General features: G+C 36.6%; 1 protein-coding gene and 1 long non-coding RNA gene across 5 annotated transcripts in view; both read right to left on the bottom strand.

Annotated features, from left to right (window-relative positions):
- Positions 1-1,437, bottom strand: part of LOC132138991 (uncharacterized) — a 43,024-nt gene extending 41,587 nt beyond the window's left edge. The window contains exon 1 of the long non-coding RNA XR_009433268.1: positions 1,281-1,437. This is a non-coding gene — a long non-coding RNA (uncharacterized LOC132138991). The remainder of the gene's footprint in view (positions 1-1,280) is intronic.
- A 541-nt stretch (positions 1,438-1,978) lies between these two features.
- LOC132138945 (myocyte-specific enhancer factor 2C-like) overlaps positions 1,979-24,680 on the bottom strand; it is a 67,022-nt gene continuing 44,320 nt past the window's right edge. For 2 of the 4 annotated variants that reach the window (XM_059547717.1, XM_059547716.1), the window contains 7 exons: positions 16,205-16,351; positions 14,489-14,633; positions 13,522-13,596; positions 6,662-6,834; positions 5,620-5,749; positions 5,023-5,158; positions 1,979-4,708 (listed from right to left, as the gene is read on the bottom strand). In XM_059547717.1, the coding sequence (XP_059403700.1) occupies positions 4,345-4,708; positions 5,023-5,158; positions 5,620-5,749; positions 6,662-6,834; positions 13,522-13,596; positions 14,489-14,633; positions 16,205-16,351 (1,170 nt within the window). In that variant the 3' untranslated portion in view covers positions 1,979-4,344. Of the gene's footprint in view, positions 4,709-5,022; positions 5,159-5,619; positions 5,750-6,661; positions 6,835-13,521; positions 13,597-14,488; positions 14,634-15,971; positions 16,106-16,194; positions 16,352-24,680 lie in introns of all 4 variants that reach the window. The other 2 variants (XM_059547719.1, XM_059547718.1) reach the window with 2 other exon arrangements.

The raw sequence follows: 24,680 nt of genomic DNA, 5'->3' as shown, positions 1-24,680 counted from the left end.
CTAGGGGTCTTCAACATTTTGCAGGTTAAGGACCTATATGCGACAGAGAAATGGAGCAGAGACCCTCGAGACAAAATGTGTCAAGCAAAGCTATTGATCATACAGCCTTCGATATTAATAGAAACTAACCATATTATGATTAAGATTTTTGCACATGCATCACTATGTTACTTTTTATTGTTAAAATTGAGATTTATGCATCATAAGAAACAACATGTTGAGATTAAAACAATAAAAATAAATATAATAATAATAATAATAATAATAATAATAATAATAATAATAATAATAATTAGTTGTTTGCAGCTGTTTTTATGGATTCGCAGAGTCATATATTGTAATTGTACTTTATGAAAAATTCACATTTTAATTTTAGTGTCAGATGAACAAATAAACATTTAGGCTACTTGAACTTTAGCCTCGAGTTTACTAAAATGTAACATTTAAATTTGTGAGATGGACAATAAAAAAATCACTGAGGATCTGAAATTAGTGAGGGATTTAAAGTTGCAGATGTGAATTATATATATATATATATATAAGCCATTAGTCTGCATTTACTTTACAAAAACAAAAAAGCTAACCCATCTCATTTCACGATTTCACAAGTTGGATTAGTAAAGTTGTCTACACTGCATAATGAATTTCTTGCTTACATCGTGTCGTTGTTGGTAATGGTTCGCGAGAAGGAGCATAACTCAGCATGAAACAAAAATTCCAAACATCTGATTGGCTGCATCTCTCCAACTCAAAACCCCGGAGCGTTTGCTAAATCTGTTTATTCAATAATATTAGGCTATTTCATCAATATCTACTGAAGGTACTCTTGCATTGTTTCATTTCAGGGTGCTTATTTAAATTGACTTTTCGATTTCTTATCATTTTTTTCTTATCCATGAATTAAATCCATTGATTTGTGATCAAACATCACATCCTGCAGTGCCGCTGCGGACCCACGGTTGAAGACCCTTGGTTTAGACTATAGCCTGCTAGGCTACTAAATGCTTCATGTTACCACTGTAAATACCAATTCTATCAATAAATAAGTTAGAACAAATATTTAATTAACGTTCTGGAGCTAAAAATATTTACAGGTGGATAAACGATGAAGAATAAAGAATTCTAAACAGGGGGATGTTATTATCAGAAGAATATTGTGCGATGTTAGCATCTAAACATGGGCATCATTCCATAATCCTGCTACTTCGGGTAAACCCTGGGGACCAAACAAGAAGCAAAGAAATCTCAGGATTGGTTTATAACCGTTTTGAAGGTCTTACCTCCCTCAACCATGAAACTCTTTACTGATGTTCAGCTGTTTTCGGTCTCTTTATTTCACTATGTCTTTTAGGAGCTTTGCCTGTGTAGGCCGTTGATGACAGGTGAGAAATCTCGAATATTTACACTCTCTTAACTCGAAAATTCTCAAAGATTAGCTTCTGGTTCCATATATTACTGGCTGTGCACGCGACAGAAAGCGCCTGAAAGCCTTCTGATTGGCTGAACAAACTGCTTGTCACAGATATTCGTGTAATATCTTGGGACAGTTAATTCAATGTTATATTTTAAGAAGCTGGAGTAATTTTTGCATAATATTAAAAAAAAAAAAAGGTTATATGATTGTGTGATGAATATGATTAAATATTTTACTCAGTCAAATATGTTTGTTGACTACCACAGGTTCTGTGGTGCGTCGCTACACAGCATGGTAAAGCCTCTACACAGAGTGATAAAGTCTTGTGTGTATACCTGAATTTTAAGACATGTAATGACCACAGCCTGAAATCTGTATATTAATAATAATAATAATAATAATAATGACAACAACAACAATTCTGTACTTATGCTTCTGCAATTAAACATTTTGAGCAGGAAAATGTTTGGTTTAGAGATACTGAATAAATAACACGAACACACAGATATGTTGCAGTCAAGTTGAGGGACAAAACACAATAAAAATCACACCAGGACATCTGTGTAACCAAGAAAGCCAGTAACTTTACTGAATTCTCTGCAAAATACAAATACCTTTTTTAGTCCCAGCAGGCGAAACAATTTGTATTCAATACATTAATTTTTACTTCATACTGAATCAAGTCCCTTGAGATACAGAGATGTGGTTTAATTTAATTACATCTTGTCTTCAAGTGGCGACAAAGTCCAGCTTGTGCCGCTGAAAGCCTCTTTCTCCTGGTTAGAGAAAAAAAAGAAACTTTCTCTCAACCTTACCAATAGGTTTATACAAGCTACATTTGTTACTACAGAATTTTTCAGCATTTTTATTTTATTTAATTTTTTTCATTTTTATTTTGTCATTTATATACTTAATGGAAACAACACTCGAGAGAGGAAAGAAAAGGTAAAAAAAAGAAAAAAAAGGTCAAACTGGAAAAATAAAAAATAACCGGAGAGTCATACATGGACAGTTGTAAACTATATAACAAACAATGGCATCTTTCATAATACTCTACACTTGTTAGTTAGAGGAGAATGTTCCCAATTCTCAACAAGACCAACTCATTGAAAGGTAATCTGAGGCACTGGGAAGGTGAGTCAGAGGTACCAGCCACTAGCATGGACAATTGGGAAGAAACACAATGGTCTCAAACCCAGAAAGGATAATGGATCGGCAAACATAACACCACTTTTTTGTCTTTGGTAAAAAAAAAAAAAAAAAATCACAGAATGCACAATTATAGATAGGTATATCAATTGAACAAAACTAGTCACAATCCACTAAATGATGACACACACTTACAGGAGCAGTCATGAGGTATCTATGACTGTGCTGTCTTATATTATAAAATCTTCAGTGCAATGTTGATTCATGTTACACTTGGAACTTTAAAAGGTTGTGAATATTCCAGACCAGAGTGGATATCTTGCATTTATTAAAAAAGGAGCATATTTATGAGTGCAACTTAAATTTGAAAACATCAATCTGAATGTATTTGCCCCTGAAAGACTCAGTCCGGTGGAGGAAAAAAGAAGGGGGGAATAAAAAGAATTCCCTGCAATGGGGAAAAAGTTATGAACATAATTGTTTATCATATATATTCATATATTAGAAAGCTATACACAAGCATGTTAATTTCACAGATTTAAAAAAAAAAAGATTCTTAATATTATTATTCAATATACTTAGAAATACACATTTAAAAACAAAACTTCTACAAAGAGATAGTAAGAGAGAGAAAGAAAAAAACATTGAGCAAAGCAAGGGTTCACTGTCTCAGATTTCATGGCTTACAGTTGAAAAGCCCAAGGTTTCTCATCCTTTTACTATAATTTCTCATATAAGCAAAGCTATCAAAACACATTCTGGCTCTTATAAACTACAAAAAGCCACAAAAAATGCTTTGCATTGTATTCCTTTTTGATATGAAAATATAAGCAAGAGTATCATACAATTTTTTTTCTCTTTTTCGTTTTTTAATACTGAACAACAACTGCAAGTCCTAGATTAAAATGTCATCAGACTGAAGTAACATGGCTCTTAATTTAAAGTCCTTCATCTCTGCGTTGCCACTCCATCCTGCTATTTTCTTTCCTTCAACAGGAGAGTTCTTTTTTTTCCTGAAATACCCATTCCCCATAACTTAACCAAGGAACCTGCACATATATCTGTGCAATCCTTTGAAATTCTTGCATAACAGTTATGTTTGTGTTAAATCAGCAACCTTGACCATTCCCCCGTGTCCCAGCCTTTCCTTTATGTACAGTACGTTGAACCTGCAACATGACATTGTCAACCATAACATACATTTAGCGAAGGGGCCGTCTGAAGAGAGTGGCACTAAAAAAAGGAATCTGTACATATTGTACTGATACAACAACTCAAGTGTTAAGCTGTAACCTCTGCGATACACTGTATCTGTGCTCCTCTTGTGACTGAGGCATGTACTTAAAAAAAAAAGAAGATCCAAGAGTACCTGACACTTTTTGTTGGTTTGTTACTCTGCATACATATACACCTACACAATGTGTAAATATATATGCATATATGGTATTTCTTTACATTGTATTCCAGACACTGCACAAGTTATGCATAGTAACCCCGCCCACTTAACCCTCCCCAACCCTGTTGTATCAGTCCTCCTTCCCTTTTCCCTCCCGGAAAACCCGTCAATCACAACAATATGTATATCAGACACACTCTGATAAAATAATTATAATAATATAAAAATTACAGATGATTTTGAGAGCACTTCCTCCCCTCTCTACAGCAAATCAGAGAATAAGGGAGAGCAATGATTGTGATTAGTCATAAACGGCAGAAAGCGCATGAACCGCTTCGCATGGGGAGGTCAATATCGAGGATGGGGCTGTCCAAGGCGGGGCTTATCATGTGGCCCACCCCTCCGAGAGACGGACACGCTTGATGGATGGACTGTCTTGCTCATCCAGGCCGGGCCGGCCCAATCCTAATGGCGAATGGAAGTCGGGGCGATGGTCGTCGCGATCGCTGCCTTCATGCGAGCTGCCGCAGCTGCTGAGGCTGTCAGCTGGGGAGCGGCCCGAGTCCTGTCGCCCCTGTGGGGGCAAGCCCTGGTGCTGCTGGTGGGACGGTAGCGGGCCATAACCGGCAGGCGTGGTGCTGCTGGATCGATCTCTAGGAGGAGAAACAGGTTCGGACTTGATGTGCAGGCTTTGAGTAGAGGGCAGGGAGAGATTTGAACCCTGACATAAGTGAGTGCTAGAGCAATTTCTGTAGGAAGGAAAGGAAATGAAGGCGGTTACGGATCGGAGCGAGTGCTGGTGCACTCCTGTACACAGGTGCCAAAGATACAATCATATCAGTTACATTTGTTTAACAACACTAAAATGTGGTTACTGCAGGATTGTGAAAGTTTATAATGAATTCAAAGTTTTCTATACAGTGACATAGAACAGTAAGGGTGAGAGAAAGACACACATATTAAGAGCATAAGTATTCCGATTCAGAAGCTATTTGAAGTGTGTATAGGTAATATGTGTTGGGTGTTTGACTTGTGTATTAAGTGTGTGTGGGTTTGGACTCACCCCAGCTGACTGAGAGCAGAGTGCTGCATGTTCTGGATCTGATGTTGCTGCCATCCACTCATTGAGCCCAGATGCAGACTGTTGGCACTGTTAAAGCCAGATATAGAGGACAGATCCGCACTGCTCAGAGAATACTCTAAAAGAAAACACATAACTGGGGTTATCTTTGCGTCCTCAACTATGGTGATGCTTATTTAGATAACAATGTCTCCGCCCTCTGGACAGACAGAGTCATTACATGCAGAATAGACAAATCAGAGAGATTCTGCATCCATTTAATCTGGGTTTAATGAAGTAGGCTAATATATAATAAATAAATAAATAAATAAATAGCATTTTATTAATTCTAATTCTAATAAACTATACACAATCATGTTAATTTAAAATATTAAAAAATAATAATATTGATGTATTGTTTGTATAATACTTTTTTTTTTACTTATTAATAAACATGAAAGTGACTAAAGCTAATTATAAAAATAAAAGGTATTCCTCTATAGGAAAGCATTATAGATGTTAAATGTGAATATAGTACAAAGTATATTCGTTTTCAGTGTCTGTCAATATAGTTTTTTTGAGAGGTCAAGCTCTACGTACCAGTACCATATGAGGTGGAAATGGCTGATGGGTAGCCGCCCATTCCCTGCCCTGGTAGAGTGGGCGTCGCTACCGAAACCACAGGGGTAGCCAGTGACTGCGCAGACTGAGAGTTGTTTATTCTCTGATTCTATAAGAAGAGGAACACGTATAGATGACTTGTCACGTCAACATACCTGGATCTTCATCAAACAACCGTGCACCAAGTGTGTGTGTGTTTGGAGTGTGCACCAAAAAATAAAAGAAAAATAATGAGGAAAATGAATCACTTGACATAAAGCACCACTGAACTCTCTCAACCTATGATTTACAGTCCCTCACAAGGCACTTGGTCACTATAGAAACTCAAGGTCTCCAAGGAAACAGAACCAGCGACAGAGGGCTTGGAGGTGTTTTTTTCCTATTATTATTATTTTTTTCGTGCTGGCATGATGACTGAATGATGTGAAAGAGATTAAGAAAAGCAGTGAAAAGCAGAGGTGGAGATGGAGAGGTCAGTAAGACCTGAAAACGAGACTCATGTTGCCACTAGATGTCACTCTGGAGCTTGATTGTGTAGATGTTCCTTATTCACTAATACAACTGAGGAAATGGCCTTTAAGCATGTTTACTACTGGCATAAGAACAAAAGGCTAGTATTTTTATGCATATGAGGATGACAAAATGGCCTTGGGGTCTATTAGCTTGTGTAACAGGTTTGAGTGACAGTGTCACTTACCAATATAAGGTCAACATCCTCAGACTGATGGCAGTAAAGGGAGGGTGATGAATCCAGAATTAGTGTCATTGGCTGTAAATGGAGCTTTGACACTACGTGAACCTACAGGTAAGCACTTCACTAAACTAGATCAAAGCTGAGAAGACTAATTATGATGGATTCTAACCTGTGCTTTTCAGCTTATGAAACTACTGGAGAGGAAATGAGAAGAAAGGAGAGGAGAACCACAGAGGATTATGAAGGAACTGAGGTGCATGGGTTTATGGATGTGGTACCATCAGGGCTCTTGGTAAAATTAAACGCAACACACATTGATGAACTTACAATAGAGGGCATGTTGTTCTTGGCCCCAGGTGGGATGAGCACCCGTAGGTCAGGTTTACGGCTGTTCATCCCCAGATTCACCGGTGGAGGGGACTTGGCCTGCATGCTCTTGTTCATGCCTCCGGAGGACACCAGAAGTCCTGGAGAGTTACGGTGGTTTCCATAGCCATTTCCTAAAGCGGGACAGAAAGGGAGGGGAAAAGGTGTTAGACACAACAGAGCCAAATTAAGTACATCAAACTTTCACCATGTCACACATTTGACTCTCTCGTCTGCACCAGAATTCACCATTAACACAGTCATCTACTGTAAAGCCTCCATTCAACCCTGTCTGCGGCTCTCCACACGGTTCCAGTGAGCCTTCACCACATACAGCCATTAAACACCGTTTTATCCGTTCTGGAGTATTGCTATCATCTTTCACCAAGAATGTGCTCTTTCAATTTGATGTTTCCGCACCATTTCACACAACTTTCACCTCCACCACCACTCATTCATTTGTACCAAGCCCTTGGTAAACACACCCTCTCATTCACCCTCCATTAAACCAAACCAGACTCAGCTACCCCAAATCACCCCATCACGCTCAGATGATTTTCACTCATGAATCATTATATGTCATTATGATTCAAAATATGATTTTTTTATTGTCCGCCTCGTAGTAGTGCAAGATCCAAGTTACCCATTCAACTGATTTTTAAGGATAAGCTACATCATTTTTCAACTGATTCTTGAGATGTAGGACAAAACAATAATATATATATATATATATATATATATATATATATATATATATATATATATAAATATATAAACTAAACTAAAGAAAATAAAATAATTAACACTGCTGTGGTCTGTGAGAGGGATATGGTTTATTGTGATAAAATGAAAATAGTTCATAAGGGTTTACAGTTGTGTCACCTATATATTTGTCAACAGCTGATATATATATATATATATAAAAACACCGGTAAGGTTAATGGTTTAATTAATTGCAATTAATTTTGGTAATATTTTCTATACAATTTATTAAAAAAATAAATTTGGTGAAAAATATAATGGTGAAAAATATAACTTGGTGAATTATATGAAGTCCAGTCTCTTTCAAGAGTGCAAAGGTCATACTGTATGTGCAGCTAAACAGAAAGAAGGTCAGGTGTTTGGTCTTAATCTAAGCTGAATTCATGACAGATTGCTTGACAATGTTTCTGTTTCTGAGCAAATGTCTTTAAAGAAGCTGAGAGGTGAAAATGTTGGTAAATGAAGAGAAAAAGAGAGGAGAGAGATGAGGCTCATTTGTTCCTCTAGTGGTTTTGCGGTAAGGAGGCATGATGAATAGAGACAGGTGGCATTGGTAAATCTTAGTGCTTAAGAGCTAATGTCAAATGAGAGTGAAAACAGTAAAAACTTAATTAGAAAGCTCATATATATATACATATATATATATATATATATATGTATGTATATATACAGTACAGACCAAAAGTTTGGAAACATTACTATTTTTAATGTTTTTGAAAGAAGTTTCTTCTGCTCATCAAGCCTGCATTTATTTTATCAAAAATACAGAAAAAAATGTAATATTGTGATAAATTATTACAATTTAAAATAATTGTTTTTAAATTTATTATACTTTAAATTATCATTTATTTCTGTGATGCAAAGCTGAAATTTTAGGATCATTATCACATGATCCTTTAGAAATCATTCTAATATGATGATTCATCATCAAAGTTGGAAACAGTTCTGCTGCTTAATATTTTTTCAGAACATGTGATACTTTTTTAGGATACTCTGATGAATAAAAAGTAAAAAAAAAAAAAAAAAAAAAAAGAAGCTATGTTTTTAAATATAAATATTTTGTAATAACAATATACACTACTGGTCAGTAATTTGGGCAAGGATGTGTAATTATTAGTAATTATTCAGCAAGGATGAGTTAAATTGATAAAAAGTGATAGTAAAGAAAATATATTATTAGAATATATATTATTATAATTTTTTATTTATTTTGAATAAATGCAGTTCTTTTTAACCTTTTATTCATCAAATATATTAGACAGCAGAACTGTTTCCAACACTCATAATAAATCAGAATATTAGAATGATTTCTAAAGGATCATGTGATAGACTGGATGTTACATGTGACACTGAAGGCTGGAGTAATGATGCTGAAAATTCATTTTTTTTAAAGCATATTCAAATAGAAAACTATTATTTTAAGTTGTAATAATATTTCACAATATTACTGTTTTTTCTGTATTTTTGATCAAATAAATGCAGGCTTGATGAGCAGAAGAAACTTCTTTCAAAAACATTAAAAATAGTAATGTTTCCAAACTTTTTATCTGTACTGTATATATATATATATATACCTTTTCACCAGAACACTGATGTTTTTGTTCAAACAAAAATCCATTATATTTAATGTACAAGTTATATTTGAAATTGCATTCCAGTCATTTCAGGACCCTTTATTTCAACTGTAAAGGATAACTCCAAGTCCCATCTGGAGCACAATGGGAAGGTTTCCACTATCACATCTCATTTCCCAGGGCAGCAGACTCTATAAATTACATAAAATTAATGGCTCTTAACTATCGACACTGAAGGCCATCATTTGGCACATGTGTGCACATATGGCTCTGTCTGACTACAAGAAGTGGATCATACAAACAATATTTATTCTTCATCCACAATTGCTAACCCAACTTCATCATCTCCAAAGAACCAGTGGGGTACATTATACTGGAAAAAAAATAAAATGAGAAGGATTGGAGGAAAGAAGTACAGTCTTTGTTTCAATCCAAATCCCTTTTTTTTTTCAAGGGGAAAATTGTGGATTGCTGCATGGCTTTTGCCACTTAAAAGAGGGTAAGGAATTATATGGTAGACATAAATGAATTTCCCAATCATACACTCGAGAGGAAAACTAGATGCAGATGTCGTCCTCAGCAATTTCGCCGTGGTAAGTTTTCTTTAATTTAAAGGCGATGGTTTTTGTTGTTTTCAACTGGGAAGTCTTGAAAGCGCAATTTGCACGATTCAAGGAAAAAAAGGAGGACATGAGTCGGGAACCAGGAAGAGTAACTGTGATTGTGAGAGATTGTGTTTGTACAAGTGTGAGCGGATGGATGCTATGTGCCATGTGCACTGATGCATTTCCTGTCTCCTCATACATAGTGAAGTACGAGGCTCGAAAAACAGCTGGTTTGAGCCCTTCTCTAGACACTTAAACAGCCACACTCCATTGTTCACAGCAGAGATGAGGAAATAAGACTGCATTTGATCCCATGCATTTGATAAAAATACATCTCCACACTTAAAGGAATATTACGGGTTCAGTACAAGATTAATTCTCAGCACTTGTGGCATAATGTTGATTAAAAAAATCCACCCCTCCCTGCTTTTCTCTCTCTAAAACAATAAATATAATTTTCTGTGCATCACGTTTCTGCTTTTAAATCCTCAAAAATCATTCCCATTAACTTCCACTATGTTTCTAACCTTGATTTTAGATATGTGTACTCATTTCTTGTATTGAAATATTGTATTGAGTCAAAATACTCATTTAAAGTCTTTTACAAATAAACTTTGTATAAGATTCAGTGTATATTTGTGCATTTAAACTTTTTAGGTTCACGCAGTTTGACAAATGCACAATCACAATGAGAAACTCCCATAATTATCACAGCACAAAGGGACTGAGCAATAAAACCATTCATACAGACTGGCCTTAGTTTTTCTCTGGTAACCATAGAAACTCTCTGATTTCATGATGTGTGCAGATACATTAAAGAGGCTTGTACAGTACAGCACGCTCAGATCTCACAGGCCAAGGTGTATTTAACAACCAGGCTGCTGGCGTTAGTGATCATCAACACCATGCAAGAGTTAAAGTGACCCGTCGAGAGCAGACAGACGGAGGCGACAAGTTCATCTAAGGACGTGTGCTAGACACTGCTGATGAATGAGTCACAGCGGCTTGATTTATGGATCAGAAGCAGCACAGCTGGGATTCAGGTGGCCAGTAAGTAGCACAAAACTCATTACTCTCATGCTATTCACTGACTTTTACAGTTGTTTGTTCTAGAAGTCATTGAAAACAGCATCTCAGAGTCAAAACCAGTGCGCTAGGCCACAACAGTGTCCATCTTTCTTACTCATGCTGTTTCTCTTTTAAAAGCCACACAAGTCTCTTCCCTGTGCGCTTGTGGCCCAGCTATCACCCACACAATGGGGAAGTACTAAAATTACAGCTGCCCAGAAACAAGTGGTCCCCTCCTCACACACAAATCGCCTGATGTGTACACATGATAAAGGAGCCGATTCTATTTCTGGGGCTCTGCAGAGGAGGCTTAACTGTAAATGGGCTTGGCCTAAGTTTCCACCCAGAGTCAAAGCAAGCTGACCGGCTAGTGTGGTTAAGTACACGCTCGCTTTCCCTGTGAGTTGGAACATCTCTGATTTCTTGTTGTGGTGTAACGGCCTCATTTAATCCTATTGTCCGTGTTTGTTGACTCGGTGTTGAGGTTTTAGGCAAGCCCTGGTTCTAGCAACTGAAAGAATTCCACATGTACTGCTACTTCAGTGACCCGTAAACTGCAGAGGTGTGGTAGGAGCAGATGCCCAGAAACAGCAAATTAACAATTAAAAAAACGACACAGAAAGAAAAATTCAACGGACCTGCTATGAGACACCACCGAGGAGGTAAAAAAAGATCGGCTGCTACACTTTCTCAGTTGCGTTGGCTGACCCCTCCATATCTCAAAGCACAACCCTATGTGTCACAGATACAGAAATACATGTAGCAGAGGATTTGCGGTTGTCTGAGAATGCCAGGGTGCCAACAGAACAAATAACTGTCTGCGACAAACATCATACCATAACCGACCTTTGCTGGAACATGCTGGCAAAACACCACTTAAACCACTTAAAAAATAATAATAATAAAGATAACATTTATTTAAGACAAAGTTTTAACTTTACTCTCACCTTTGAATAATGTAATGCATTCTTGCTAAATAAATGTATATATATTTTTTTAAATATTTTTGTGAATATATATCTGTCTGTCTGTCTGTCTGTCTATCTATCTATCTATCTATCTATCTATCTATCTATCTATCTATCTATCTATCTATATGCATATATACATACTATAAAAAAACAAATCTGTCATTTTTAAACAAGAAAAATACTAAATGAAATCAAGCTTTTACGAAGGCTAAAAAGAGAGAGAGGAAAAAAGACTCATGAATATTCCTGTCATTTTCTCTATTAGACCATTAAAACTGTGGCTGTTTGTGTCGTTTGACTCTCTTCAACGATTGTTTCCAGAGTTGTGGCCTACATCAACTCCACACTGCGCCCTGTGTTAGCCTGTAGTCGGCACAATGGCTATATTTGATGGCGGTAGACCCTGAACGTGGACAGCAGGGCCACACTAACAAGTGGTACTTTTGTGCATTCCAGACAGTGTGGAGAGGAGGTCAGTTGACAGGCCTCACCCTCACCCTCATACAATAGACCCCAGGCCAGACAAGGTTACCCAGCTGTGTCCCAGCAACCCAAAAGCCAAGTTCAAAACATCTACTGTCCCACTTTAAATATCCAAGCCATTTACTGGTTAGTGGTTAAGACCGGCAGACTTTCATACACTCGCAGATGCAAACAGATGCGCAGACATGCATACACAGACGTCCACACACACCCAGAGACTCTGAGGCAACCACAAGTCAAAGCACCACTGTGACTGTATATCAAGTGGATTGTTCTTGTATACAGAAACTCTCACACAAACTTCTCAAAAGAATTGGGCTACTAGATGGTAAAATAGTCCAAGTACGTTTTAGTTGTTATCCTACAAAAGACATAAAGTGGAAGTAAAGGGTGAGAAGAGAGTTGTGTGTCATCATGATCAGACGAGTTGAAGCAAACAAACAGAGGACATGGGTCAAACAGTGCAGCATCTGGCTAATGCCAATATGCTTGTTTACCTCTTTACTAATAAAAACCCTGATATTTACAAAGCTTATAGGGATGAACTATATTAAAGAGCACACAAGAAGAGTGTGAGCATGTGATTTCACCAAACCTCACAAATTCAAAAAAAAAAAAAAAAATTAAATTAATGCTAATTCAGCGAGGATGCATTTAATTGATAAAAATGACGGTGAAGACATTTTTATTCTTACAAAACAGTTCTATTTCAGATAAATGCTGTTCTTCTGAACTTTTTTTTACTTTTTCTGAAGTATTACAGTTTTCAAAAAAAAAAAAAAATTCATCAGAACAACTGTTTAAATCATTGATAATGATAAGAAAAAAGCATCTTGATTTCTGAAGGATCATGTGACACTTAAGACTGGAATAATGGCTACTGGAAATTCAGCTTTGCTATCATAGGAAAGTAATATTTTGAAAAAATGTAAAAATGTATACATTTTAAAATATATCAAATTAGAAAACAGTTATTTTATATAAGTATACAATTTATTTTTTAATTGTAATACTATTGTATATACTAACTGACTTTCAAAAACATTAAACGTTCTTTACCAAGCTTTTGAATGTAGTATATATGTTGACTGATACACATGTTTGAACAAAAACAAAGTTGTTAAGAAATTATTTTGCAAGAATGGGAGTAAAAAGAAAAACTGTGGCTGTTGGGTTTGAACCAATCCAGTTCAGTCTAATTCACTTAATGACTACAGTTTGCAAAGCAATGACTGTGAATACAAGCCCAGCTTTTACAAACAGAATATTCAGCTGAAAATATGTGAGGCAGTTCAGAGCTGGAAGAGAATTTGTGCTGTTATTGGCGGAGTAAAAGTTGTGATGGAGAGGGAACATACTGTAGTATGTGGGGATGCCATCCTTACCAGCACTGATGCCCACGCCAGTGGAGAGATCGGTGCCCATCAGACCACCTAGCATGTGAAGAGAAAGACAGAAAGAGAGAGATTTCAGTCACTACATTACAACTGACATCCACATCCAACAACAAAATCTTCCTTCTTAAAGCTGTCGGGTCATTTATTCAACACCTTCAGGCCACAGAGATCTTCCTCCCTCCCAGCACGTTTAATAGCGATGGAGACCAAAAGACAAATAAAAGGTGACAGAGACGTGCGTGTGTGTGTGTGCGTGTCTCTGTGTGTGTTTGTCTAAGAAGAACAAAACACTGTTCTTTTCCACCTCAGCACACTTTTCTGAGGGGGAAGCGATGTGGCCTGGATGGGCTCGGTCATGGTGTCCAAGAAAAATGACACATTTTTATTTTTAAGCATGCAGGGGAGCAAGTGTGGTCAGAGGCGTGCAGTCTGGGCCAAAACTCATATTTAGCCAAGCGCTGCTGGAATACAGAGCGGATTGCATCAGGAGAAAGCAGTTTTAATGACAGAGCTGTGGGTGAGAGACTCTGTCTAATGAAGCAAGACAACACAATGACAACAAACGAACAACAGTCACGGGGAGCTACAGATGAAAGGATGAATGGATAGAAATATAGAGGAATGCTGATGATTAAATTAAATATAAGTAATAGTTCACTATTCATGTACATATTTAAAATATGAAGCCAACATAAAATATCATTTGTAATTTTAATAGTATTTTTTATTATTATTTTAAAATAGTATATATTGTTTTCTTGCCTCTGTGGCTTTCACTGAAAAAAAAAAGGTGTGCAACGTTTTGTACTTCACTTTTTATTTTCAGTGTTGGCTGCATCAGCAGAATAGAAAAGTTGTTCTAGAAGCAATGAAAGTTATTATATTTTAATGAAACATTTTTTTTTTTCAAAAAAAATTGTGTTTTTACCTGCACTAGGTGGTCTGTGTGTGACCCCGGGTGACATGCTGTTTCTCTGCAGGCTGTGGTGGGCCAGCGGAAGCAGGTTATGACTGCCTGGGTATATCTGGTTATTCACGGGGATGGGCATCTCGTAGGTGGAGGAGGGCACAGCCTGGTTGGAGACAGAAGCAATATATATATATATATATATATATATATAGATAATAATTAGTAATGAAACTACAATAATAATGGGGATGACTAAGAGTTAAACACACTGAATACAAAGGAGAAGTGGGGAAATTTAGACTAATATGTTGGATGCAATGACATCAATCCTCAGAACTCCTGAGAGGTATTTCTGTCCATTTTCTCTGTTATCTACCATAAATGAACAAGCCGAGATGACTCTAAACTCTCTTAATCTCTGTAAATCCTCTTGTTCAAATCACTCCAAAAGACACAGGCTTAACCTTGAAGAGACTCCTTCATATTATGTTTTTTTTAAGGACAAAATAGCCCCGTGTCCTGAGGGTCTGTAAGTGCTCATCTGGGAAAGCATCAACTGACAGGAACTGAAGAGGAGCCTCTTGGTCTTTCTCACTCTTTCATTCTTCATTAACTCACAAGGCCACAGCAATCATGGCTTGAGGCAGCCAAATAATTAAAGGTCTTGGTGGGCACAGCTTCACTTTCGTTAGGTGTTCATCCTTCCGTCTTTACCCTCATGTTCTCTTTGGCCCTTTTAATAGCTTGAAAACATTTGTTTGATGCTTCATGACTTTCTCTAATCTTATAAGAACTGATTCTAAACCAATTTCTAATCTGATAATTGTTTGATTTTTTTAATATTTTTGTGTACGAGCCTATGCATCTTCTGCATCATGACACTCTTCCTCTTTGTGCTACTGCACTGTACTGATTGATAGATGGACAGACAGACAGACAGACCAACAAATAGACAGACAGGCAGGCAGTAAATTGTCATTAGTGAAGCACATTGCATTTCTCCTAATTCTGTGACGTATATAGTTAGGAAAGCACATGCACCTTAGGTCTGCAAATTAAGCAGTTTGTTTCAATCAGGCTGTAGATTCAGACATGTAATGAAGAGAATCTATTTCTGAACACCAATCAGTGAAAGGCCTTCCAACACACAAAATATACTCGAGGTTAATATGACTGTATTTCTTACAATAATTGTCTTTGTGCTTCTTCTTGTTTTAGTCATATCTCAGAAGTGCAATTATCTCCTATCCATGCATCCAAAGGCAGTTCCAGCATCATTATAAATGCCAAATACATATCTGCATGATATATATATATATATATATATATATATATATATATATATATATATATATATGTATATACTTTGAATGAGTTCTATATATGGTACATAATGTTTGATCAAGATTAAAATGAATTGCTTTGTTTCTTCAAATATGTTTGTTAGTTTTTTCACAGAGCTGTGTTAGTTTTTCGCCTCTTCTCTCTTCACTGTACTTACAGGAATCTTCTGAGTCTTGATCATTAGATCAAACTCTTCATTAATCTGTTTGTATTTCTCCTCTGTGCGTGGAGTGAGAGTGAGAGCGAGAGCAGAATCGAGCTCCACGCTCTCATCGCCTTTGTTCTCCTTTGTTCTCCGCACGGGACAGAGCACACGGAGAGACAGAAAAAGAGAGAAAGAGAGAAAGAGAGAGAAGTGTGAGAGTGCTTGTCTGAGATGCAGGTACTTACACATATCCTCTGTCTGCTGATCATGTGCAGATCAATGTCGTCGTTGATTTTACGGTATTTGTCTTCTGACTCTGGGCTGTGGCCCACCGAGTCATCTGCGTCGGGGTCTGGGCTGTCGCAGCCATTTAGACCCTTCTTTCTCAGGGTCTGTAAATACAAGTTTGCACACAGTTCAAATACCAACCATCACAAAGACCCTGAGATGGGTTTCATACAAGACAGGATTAAACGGAATACTTTTCTAAAGTTTGAAAACCATTCACGTAGAGTCCACATTTGTGGGGAAATTTCCTCAAAACAGTTATGTATAGTTATATACAGTATCACTGAAAAGTTTGAGGTCAGCAAGATTTATATATTTAAAGAAATGAATACATATCGTAAAAAAAAAGATCTCCAGACAAAAAAATTTTGTTTCCACACAAAAAAATGTAAATAAATAAAAGTGAAGTGAAGTGACACTAAAGACCGAAGACTGAAAATTCAGCTTTGCCATCCCATTTTAAAAAATATTTAAAAAGAACACAATTATTTTAAAGTGCATCAATATCTCACAATATTACTGTTTATATTCTATCAAATAAATGCAGCCTGGTGAGCATTCAAAAAAAAAAAAAAAAAACCTTATTCCAACAATATTTTACAAAAATATTTTAACTCTCACCAACCTCAAACTTTCGAAATGGTAAAGTATGCATTTAATAGAATAATAATTTAATTTTATACTAACTAAGGTCAATTTATTAGCAAGTAAATCAACTTGTAGATCACAGTTTGAGAACAACTGCTGCAGAAACTTTAAAAGGGCTGTTAATGAAGAAATTCAAGCTGACGTTTATTTTCTAAAAGTCTTTTAAGTCTTGTTTGCTTTTAGATTATTTGCTTAAGGTCATGTTATTTATATTGATGTAATATAAAATTATCATAAATATTCCTTGCAAGCTGGTTTAAGAGAAGCTGTCGAGACAACAGGATACACACCTAACCTAAAATGCAAACGTTAATATTTAAACAGGTCTGGGTACCAAAGAGAAACATTTCTAATTGTGATTTCAGCAGAGTGGAACAGGCCTCAGTACAGCTGTGGCAAATAGATTAACAGAGTCACCCAGTGAACTTAGAATGAAACAAGGATTCTTTTGATATAACTATTAAGAACATGAACCAAAAATGTGGGATGAAGCTGAAAAGTTGTGCTAAGCTGAAGCAAACAAGCTAGTGTAACAGTAAAAGAAAGAATTTTGGGCTCTGGTGATGTTTTAAAGCAGCAGTTTCTCTCTCAGCCACCTGATGGCCACCTTCCAGTAGGAATGAGTTCTTCCTCTCACAGTAGCGTCGTCCTATGAGAGAGTGTCTGCCAACTGGGAAATGTTACTTTAGTATTAACACTTAACATAAAAAAACCCTGCCACATCTGCAATTACTATTCATTTACTACACACCATTGTGTTCACTCAATGTAGTTAAAGAAGAAATAAAAACTTGAGGCACACTTCCACAAAAAGTCTTCAACTGTCTCGTGTAATTATCTGCACAAGTTTCTTGAGGAGTCTGACGTCTCATCAAAGTGAGACGCTCCACTGGATCAACCTTCTTTACTTCACATTACATTTGTTTCTTTACCGTTTCTTTGTAATTGTTTGTGAAATGTACTAATAAATTTCAATAAAACTGGTTACTTTATTTTTTGCTTCAAATAATAGATTGCCCCCTAACAACAGATCTCAGGTACTGCCTCGGCAATGGGATGGGGGGAATATTTAGGGTGTAGAGCGGCTGATGTCAATCTGAGGCAGTGGAGTGGAAAGAAGCAGAGTAGACTATAGAGTGCTGATGGGAGGGCATGCTGGCTGAGTGAGCGCTCAAGCAGGGATACGCAGTTTAAGACCCAGCATGCAGCCGCTGTGAACCCCCTAAAGATCTGCCGCTATGCCACTCATTCCAGATATGTGCACCTGTCAGAGTATCCACACCTGTCACCAGCTCTCTCTCTCTCTCACACACCCACACACCCACACACACACCCACACACACACCCACACACACACACACACACACACACACACACACACACACACACACACACACACACACACACACACACACACACACACACACACACATATTCTGCTGTAGGAGAAAGAGTTAGCCAATCACAGCATGTATGCTGAAGATTACCATAAATGGCTAAACAAACACTCATTTCTCAGAGAAAAAAAAAATGCTCACATGTTGCTCTTTCATAGCTCAGGAGCCTAAGTAGAGGTCTCAATTATACGTCTTTGAAGCATCGTCTTTTTCTCAGGTTCATTTAAATAAAAAAGGCAGACATTTTGCATACAGTAAGAGTACAGAGTAATAAAATTAATTATTACAACTCTGATAATGTGATCTTTTAAAATGTTAATGAAAAAAAATAAACTAACTTTTAATTGCAGACTTCGGCATCTTGGCAAATATGAGCATATTTTAATTACTAGGGTCATTTTCTCAGTAGATTTAAGTAGATTTAAGCAAAATTCTTTTAATCTCATTGCTAATAAACCATTGAGAAAAACAACTTTAAAAAGATCTCATTTCAAAATGTTTAAATTATGTAAACAAAAAATACATTTAATTTATATGTTAAAGCAGGTAATAATAAATGAATAAATGTTATAATCATACAATTTACGTTTTATAAATAAATTAAATTACATTACATTTTTAATCATTTGTTTGATCAACCTGTGGACAACAGATCCATGTGTTCCACATTAGTTTAAGGGGTCTGTTTCTAAGTAGGAGACTTAAGCAAAAGTCACTGTCTGAACTCCATTTAATAAAATGTCGGTCAAGGAGAAACAAATGAGATTTTAAAGAGATCCCATTAGAATTTTTTTTTCTTTCCTATGGGTTTATAATGACTCACTCATAAACACTACCATGCCCTTCATTTCTGAAGGGAGGCAAAACACAACAGTTGCCAATGCAACTGATTTCCCAAGAACAAGAAGGAATGGCAACATTAATGCTTCCAGTTTGTCTATCTAAAAATAAGATACAGTAGACAACAAAGACCCTGTACTTGGACCAAACAGTGAGAACATTCTGATGTCTTAAAAGCTCTGCAGGATGAAAGCTGTGTGATCGTCTTTCCAAAACATTATTGATGAGGAGTAATCAATCTAACAAAGTGGAAAATGGCCAGGCGGGGGTTGATAAAAAGCTAAAATGCACAGAGATAGTCAATAGAGAGCTGAGGAGGGATGAGCAGCTTCTGAGAATCACGAATCAGTGGAGACAAGGAAAGGAAAAGTGTGGGAAGGAATGTCTCCTTCAATGGTATGCTCCTAATTAAACACTTTCATACTTCTCATCCCTCCTGGCTCCTTCTGTCAGACCTCCTCTCTGGGCTGAAGCCTAAATAATGGACTGATATCAACAACGGTACTGCAATTCCAGCTGTTATCAAGCCAGAGAAACTCTAGCTCGAGTAGCCAAAGACAATTCCCTACTGATCATTTTACTCTGGCCTCTTTTTAAAATCTGAACAGTGTCCAGTGCTCATTTAGACATCTAGTTAAAACCAGGCCAGATTTATGAGGCATTCTGACCCAGACAGATCATCATGGTTTATTTTCAAGAGGATTTCTGCTATGGAATGGAGCTAACAGGTTTGCAAGGAGGTGTTGAGAAAGTCCCACATTCAATATTCTGCGTATCGAGACCAGGAAATAAGCTTTATTTATACGATCTGACAACAAATTAAAAACATTACACAGCTTCATTCTGTTCTTTCCTGAATTCAAGCTGTCTTCTGTGTAGGATGAATCATATTTTAATCGTGATGAAGAATTCTGCTTACCTCGATTAATTAGGCACAATTGTCTGTGATATTTGACCACTGGCTGTATATCCTGAAAACTCTTAATTCAGATTGAACGAAAAAAAAAAAAAAAAGAAATTTTCACTTGAGAACAACTGTTTAACAATCATTTTGCTAAATTTTGCACTGTTACTTTGAGGTTCAAGTGGAACATTTACATTAGTTTTCATTGGATCACGTTAGCAGTTTACAAAAAAGACATCATTTCACACAGAAGTCTGTTCTGGCAGCTCAGTCACTCTCCTTGCTCAGCACATGTACAAGTGTTTTTGTTCTTTTTTCACTTCTTTCTCTCTTACACATATCCACTATAAAGCCACTAACTCCAAGGTGGTCCCATTAGGCCAACAGAGATGACATCATGCACCTCAGCAGTCACGCCTCCACCATGTGTGCGCTGCGAATGAGTTGAAGTTGATTACTGCACACAGTCGTACACGCTTCTTGCTTCAACAGAGTGGATGGAGGTCAGAGAAGTTCAGTGACAGACACACACATGATCCAAATACAGATGGCCTAACTAAAAACTCTGTGCTTTGATATGATACTTTTGGGGGGAGTGCAGAGTCTCCTGCTCCCCGTTGAACACACAAGCACAAAACTTTAGGGAGAGAGCCAGTCTGTCTTGACCTTATTGGAAGCATATGGCTGGAGTGAAAGCAGGGAAGCTACTGTTTCATTAAGTGTGGTTTGAACATGCTACAACTGTGTAGCGAGACACAAATGCAGATGACAAGGGACATGGCCTCCATATGTGCCTGTCTGTGTGTGTGTGAGGTGGTGCATCGCAGAAGACCATCTATCTTTGAACCAACCCATCAGCTGTTGGAAGTGGACACCTCTTAACTCATAAAAACCAGCTGCTTTACTATAATTTGCTTGCTTTGAGCCCTTCCCCCTCTAGGCTGTATTCAAGCATTAAAAAGAAAAACTATAGGCTGCCATTACATGGGTTATAAATAATGGTAGGAGTCATATCAGACATTTCTTTCCCTAAAAAATCAATTTATCACGCTAATGTTATACTTTTTTCCCCAATGGTCATTGTACTACTCTGAAAGTCTGAATATGGAAAAATTAATCATAAATGCATGTGCGTGTGTGTGTATACAGGCTGTTTTCAGAATGCTGAAAATTCAGATAAAAAAATAAATAAAAATCAGATTAAATTACATTTTAAAATATTTGAAAAAAGGAAAAACCACTCATTTTAAATTGTAATACTTTTGCACAATATTGCTGTTTTTACTGTTTTTAGTTTAGATCAATTTTATTTTAGATAGATAAATGCAGCCTCGATGAGCATAAGAGATTAACATCAAAACATGAAAAAAAAACAGCCTCAAACTTTTAAATGGTAGTGCATTTAAGTATAAACTTACATGTGTGTGTGTTCAGAATCGGTCTGATTTCAGATATCTGCGGAATGAACAAGCTTTTTATTTTATTTTTTTGCAGCTTTAGTTCTAACAAATGATCTTTTTTCATTAAGAAGTTTTCAGTTATAAAAGTTGCAGTAGGTTTTCATGACACAATGAACTCTTTTTTCTTAACCGATCAAGGAAAATTTGATTTCTCATGATTACAGTAAGTAATGGATAAGTAATATCATACCTTGAGCATCTAATTACATCCTGGAATAGATGAACACAGGGAAAGACTAAATCCACTTTAAATTCTCTATATTTAGGCACTTTAACAATTAAACCTATTCCCGATATAAATGCATAATGTAAAGTAGTACAGAGAGAAAGACGAAAGCTATCTAGCTGTTTTGAATAGTATAGCTGTTACTAAATGAAACATTATTCTAAATGATCAACTCTAGGGGAAAATGGTATGCTTGTGTCTTTTTTACTACCTTTTTAATAATGTGATACTCTGCTGTGCCGTGTTTTTCAGATTCTGGTACATGACTGTAAAGTGTGTCATCTCATATTCTCTCTCCATGGCTGTTAGCAAGACAGACAGACAAGCCATTCATATGACCTAATGGAGCATCCCATACATGCACACAAAGACACTCAGTCAAGCTAAATAAAGGGGTGTTTATACCATGGCCATCTTTCCATTTGAAACATGCTGGTAATGTCTTTATGTCTTGTTTTATTTCTAGAGAGACAGAAGGACACCTCTCTCACACACACACACACACACACACATTGAAATGGCTGTGATTCTTTTTTTGGACACAGCGAGCTGTGAACAGACTTTCTTGCAAACACACACACACACAGACATCAGTTATCAGCTTTTGTCTGTAGGGGTTCTTATCATGCAGCTGCATTACAGGAAGGGGCAGAGGGTTTTGAGGAACAATGTGCAGGCACCTGACCTCTCTGGCATGACCTTGTGTTTCCACACCCTTCAGGCCCTGTGGGAGGGGACACTGCCATCTACACCCACTTACAGAAATAGATCGCTCATTTTCCACGGACAGTATGAGGGACATCCAGAGAGGACAACCTTGTTTCCTTATCTTAAGTTCTGATGTCATGTGTTGTGATGATTTTGTTTTAATTATTATCCATGTAGCTTTATTATGCATTTTTATTATTACCTCATATTAACTGAGAGACTACATGGAATATTTGTACGTTTAAAAATGAAATGTATTTGTCACACTGCAGTAATGTTTATTAAAAATAAACGGTAACACTTGACTTGATTCAATTTGTTAATATCAATTAACTGCATCATTAACATGAACTAACAATAAAACAATCTAAAGTATATATTGTTCATTTATTGTTAATAATGAATTGTTATGTTATTTTTCATTTCAGCATTCACTAATACATTTTTCATCAACAAAGACTAATAAATACTCAGACAAATATATTATTTAAGTGCTAATCAATGCATTAATTAACCTTAAATAATGGGCCTTCGTTGTAAAGTGTTACCAAATAAACTAACGAATGAAATCACATCATAAAACATAGAGAAAAGTTAAAATAATAAATCTTTAGGGGACTTAAAATACACACTTTCTATTCTACATTCATTCATTTAGATCTAAAATGTCCGGATAAATTCCTATCAATCTTAATCTACAATCACAGCCCTTTCTATAAATGTGAATATGTGTATGTGCACATTATTACGTGTGTCTATAAAATGGAAGCATTGGACTAGTCATTCAAATCTGTTTCACTAGCTATAACCATCCTTTACAGTCTTTATAAATAAATAAATAATAACAGCTTTTATCGGCTAGATCAAATGTTTAGTGGCACCCCCAGGTCTGGCGGTGGAGGGGGACACAGTCCAAGGGCAGCGCTTCACTAAAGGGCGGTGGAATGAATAGAGACTTGCTTACTCACCCTGCCTCTCCATGCCTATTCTTCTCCATTCGCTTTGCCAGCGCAATAAGCCAAGTGCTAAATTTAGCAACAGAGCATGCTATTTTTAGACAACTACCATTTTTTAGAGACATTTATTAGGGGAAGGATACTAAAAAAAACCTCATGCACGCACACACAGAAATGGAGGGAGAAACGGGGAGAGGGAGGGGGCTCCTAATTTGGACACATCTGAAATGCACTCATTTTTAAAGTGTTGCTGTAGACGCTTTGCAGCTGTTTCCAATCAGAGGGAAGTGTAGTGAAAACACGAGAGATTTAGACCGAGCAATGGAGAGAACGAGAAAGTGAGGCAGAACAAATGTTCTCGGGTTCTCCTCGCTGACATCCAGCAGCCATGTGCTAGAAGTTCAACAAGTTGATCAAAGGCTGGTGCTACTCCTCACTGAATGAGTGATGAGATCTGCTTTGAAGGCTGGGGAGGCGTCTCACACACGTGTCAAATTTGAGTTATTTTTCAATGATGTGTCGAAATGTAAAACTGGTTTGTAATGATATGAAGACTTCTGAAATCTCACAGTCTGCAAGAAGCCAAATCATTCTGTGATATTTAAATCTATTTAAATCTTTATTCATTTATTAATATGTACACATATTGTGTGTGTGTGTGTGTGTGTGTGTGTGTTTCTGAAAGTAGTGTCCTATGCTCAACATAAAGGCTGCATTTATTTAACCAAAAATACAGTAAAAAATGTGAATTTTGAATTTTCACATTATTCTTCAAAAAGCATTCTAATATTCTGATTTGCTGCTCAAGAAACATTTCTTATTATCAATGTCAAAAACAGTTGCACTGCTTGATATTTTCAAAGGATTTTCGTAATTTACAGGAACTTTCAGGACAAGCTGATGAATATAAAAGTATAAAATCAAAAGAACAGCATTTATTTCCATCTATTTCATAAAATTATAAATGTCACTTTTGATCAATTTAACGTGTTTTTTGTCCACACGCTGTCAATCTCCTCTTCTCCTCAGTTGACTTGCCTGTCACGGGGTTTAATTTTCTTAACTAGACAAAGCCTCTTCTGAGTTAAATGACAAATTCTGGCAAAAATATTGAGCTTGAACAACGCTCCGTTTAATTACCATAAATTTATTGACTCTTCGTGTGAGCCATTAATAGTATGTGTGTGTGTGTGTGTGGTGGTAGATTATGGTGATACACAAATATTTCCCTCTTATCAGATGTGTGTTTGTTTGTAAGAGGACACAGTTATGTCAGTGTGTTATGTCATAGCAG

The sequence above is a fragment of the Carassius carassius genome, chromosome 4, assembly GCF_963082965.1.
Source record: "Carassius carassius chromosome 4, fCarCar2.1, whole genome shotgun sequence".
NCBI classification, from domain to species: Eukaryota; Metazoa; Chordata; class Actinopteri; order Cypriniformes; family Cyprinidae; genus Carassius; species Carassius carassius.
Note: the sequence above shows the minus strand (reverse complement) of the source record. Positions and strands in the feature narration are given on the sequence as shown.